General features: G+C 35.2%; 1 protein-coding gene across 1 annotated transcript in view; it reads right to left on the bottom strand.

Moving 5' to 3' along the window:
- Positions 1–1,998: 1,998 nt before the first annotated feature.
- gabra2 (gamma-aminobutyric acid (GABA) A receptor, alpha 2) overlaps positions 1,999–2,651 on the bottom strand; it is a 35,652-nt gene continuing 34,999 nt past the window's right edge. The window contains exon 10 of the mRNA XM_015393270.1: positions 1,999–2,504. Within this exon, the coding sequence (XP_015248756.1) occupies positions 2,202–2,504 (303 nt within the window). The 3' untranslated portion in view covers positions 1,999–2,201. The remainder of the gene's footprint in view (positions 2,505–2,651) is intronic.

The following is a 2,651-nucleotide window of genomic DNA, read 5'->3' as shown; positions in this document are numbered from 1 at the left end:
CCTCCCTTAAGCTTGCCTTAAAGCACTTACAGAATGATGTAATGCCCTTCAGTATAATTCACTACAGCTCAAGCCTGTTCTTGATCTTTCTAAGAAAAAGTTTGACTTTCAGAAACTAAGATTAGAACACATACTATTCCTGATGTAGTTGCTTTAGGTGGGATAAAAGTTCCTAAACCTCTGCATCCTAATTGATCACTCCTTCACTGTAAAAAAAAAAAAAAAAAAAGTTGAGACTGAAACTGGGTACTTTATGGCAATTAACAGTTCTTAACTGTGCTTGTGTATGCTTCTGCCCATCGCCTTCACTAGATTAACACAACTTTTTATTTTGCACCGTTTTGCCAAGACCACATAAGATTGGAACAAAGTGTTATAATGCACTTAGATATAATTTAGTGATTATTCTGATTCACCAGTATTGTATCACTTGTACAAAAGAAAACATATATGGATACATGGACCTCCCTGACGTAGGAGGTAACCACTACCCCTGAGGAAAACATCATTCAAAAAAACAAAAAAAAAAATAAAGTTCCTGAACTTTATTGACCTTACACTAAAACTGATGATGCATTTACAGTAGTTAGCATTAAGGAGGTGCAGAGGCATAGTAAAACTACTGATATGTAAACGTGCCTCAGCTGTCTACATGAAACAGCTGTACACATTCTGACATTGAAGACTCTAAACTTATTTCTTACATGCTTTTTCTGAAAGTCTTTTTACAAATAAAAGCACTTTAAAATTAAGTCTGGTGTTTAATAAAAACTTTTGCATTACTGCTACATTATATAAATGTGAACTTCACTGTCTTATATTCCATTTTTACCAGTTTTGCTTAGTAATTATTACGAGAGATTATAAGGCATAATTGTTCAGTTTTAGACATAGTTTCAGCTACACTTGATAAAAAAAAAACATTAACCTCTGAGGAAGAAGAGATGTATTTGACTGGTTGCTTAAGTTTGTAACAAAATGTACAATATATGTCGCCATAATCTGAAAAAGATTTTTTTTTTTCAACTGCCAAAAGACAACTATCAGGCAGCAGTAATATATCATATTACAATTAAAATTGGATATTTACATACACTGTATAAATACACAAGTAACCCGTTCTTTGTATGGATAGGCAACAAAATAAAATGCCAACACAATGAGTCATTTTTTTTTTTTATGGAATTGACATTTTCTCATTGTTTGGTAGCATTGCCTATTTTCAAAGTTGATATTAGAACTTGCCCTGCGATGGACTGGCGACCTGTCCGGGGTGTGCCCCGCCTCTCACCCATTGACTGCTGGAGATAGGCACCAGCACCCCTCGCGACCCCATTCGGGACAAGCATGTAAGAAAATGGATGGATGGATGGATGGATGGATATTAGAATATTTTTCATAATATTATGCTGGAATTCCTCCTGAAAAAAAATGTGTGATTGAATTGGGTATGAGAGTTTCTTTGAGTATTTTTAACAGAATACTATTAAGTCATTTTTTTGTATCTCCTGGCTCAAAAGCTTTGGACTCTCCGCCTATGTGATTACAAGTCCATTATGTTTCATGGATATTACAACTATTAGCTGCTTAATTAATCTTTTTTAGAAGGTCTTTTGTTTTTCTTTGTGAGTTTATATCACTAAAATATGTTCATCTATGGGGAAGAGAAGCTATTATGTTTGATAATGGTGCAATGGCCGGACAGTCCCAGGGTGTTTATACAGTACTTGCAAATTATTGTTCGCACTGCTGAACAGGGAACCTTTCTATTATATGGAAATACAGAAATAAAAAGACAAGCAGTCATGCACACACACTGACTCATCAGAGCAATTAAAAAAACACTGTTATTGTTAACAACATAAAACCTGTCTTTATACAGTGTATGGAAATGTTTTACTTAAACACACAGTGTGTTTTTTTTCTTTTTCTAAGAGACAGGTTGGTAATGTTTGTAGAGTTCTTAGAAGGTGTATTCCTTGTAAGCAGTGGTTTAATTAGTTTTTGTGAAGTGATAATATAATCACTTCACAAAAACTCTAATGTCATCAAAAATAATAATAATTCTGTGTGTCTTTAACTATAAATGTGTACCTCGGCCAATAGAAAGAAAAACACAACACAAACCAGAACTGGTAAAAAAAAAAAAAAAAACTCATCTCCTGAATCTGTGGCGTGTTGTTGCACTACAATCCTGCTGCTCATTTAGAAGGATCTAGGTCTTTGATGACAGGTTCTCTGTTTAGGTAGGTGGCCCAGTAGACCAGATTGAAGGTGCCAAACAACACAGGAAACATAATACGGGAGATGCGGTCAATTTTGCTGACGCTGTTAAAGGTTTTCTTGTTCTGCTCAGGCTTCAACTCTGCTATGATCTTGTTGGGCTCGTTCAGAGTGCACTTGGAGATGGTGGGCAGCGTGGAGTCTTTGGTAATGTTGGGCGCATAGTTTGCCACAGCAACAGCATAGGCGTTGTTCTTCTTCATAACAGCAGCTTCTTTTTTCTAAATGCAGATTAAAAAGCACGGTAGATTACTTTTTCACCAATAAAACCTTTTCCTGATATGAGGGTTATGTTTCCATTTTATTGAAAATAAAAGATCCAATAATAAAACAAGATCCAAACAGCCCCCAGCCAAAACAATTAACTT

The sequence above is a fragment of the Cyprinodon variegatus genome, unplaced genomic scaffold (genome assembly GCF_000732505.1).
Source record: "Cyprinodon variegatus isolate N-32 unplaced genomic scaffold, C_variegatus-1.0 Scaffold633, whole genome shotgun sequence".
NCBI classification, from domain to species: Eukaryota; Metazoa; Chordata; class Actinopteri; order Cyprinodontiformes; family Cyprinodontidae; genus Cyprinodon; species Cyprinodon variegatus.
Note: the sequence above shows the minus strand (reverse complement) of the source record. Positions and strands in the feature narration are given on the sequence as shown.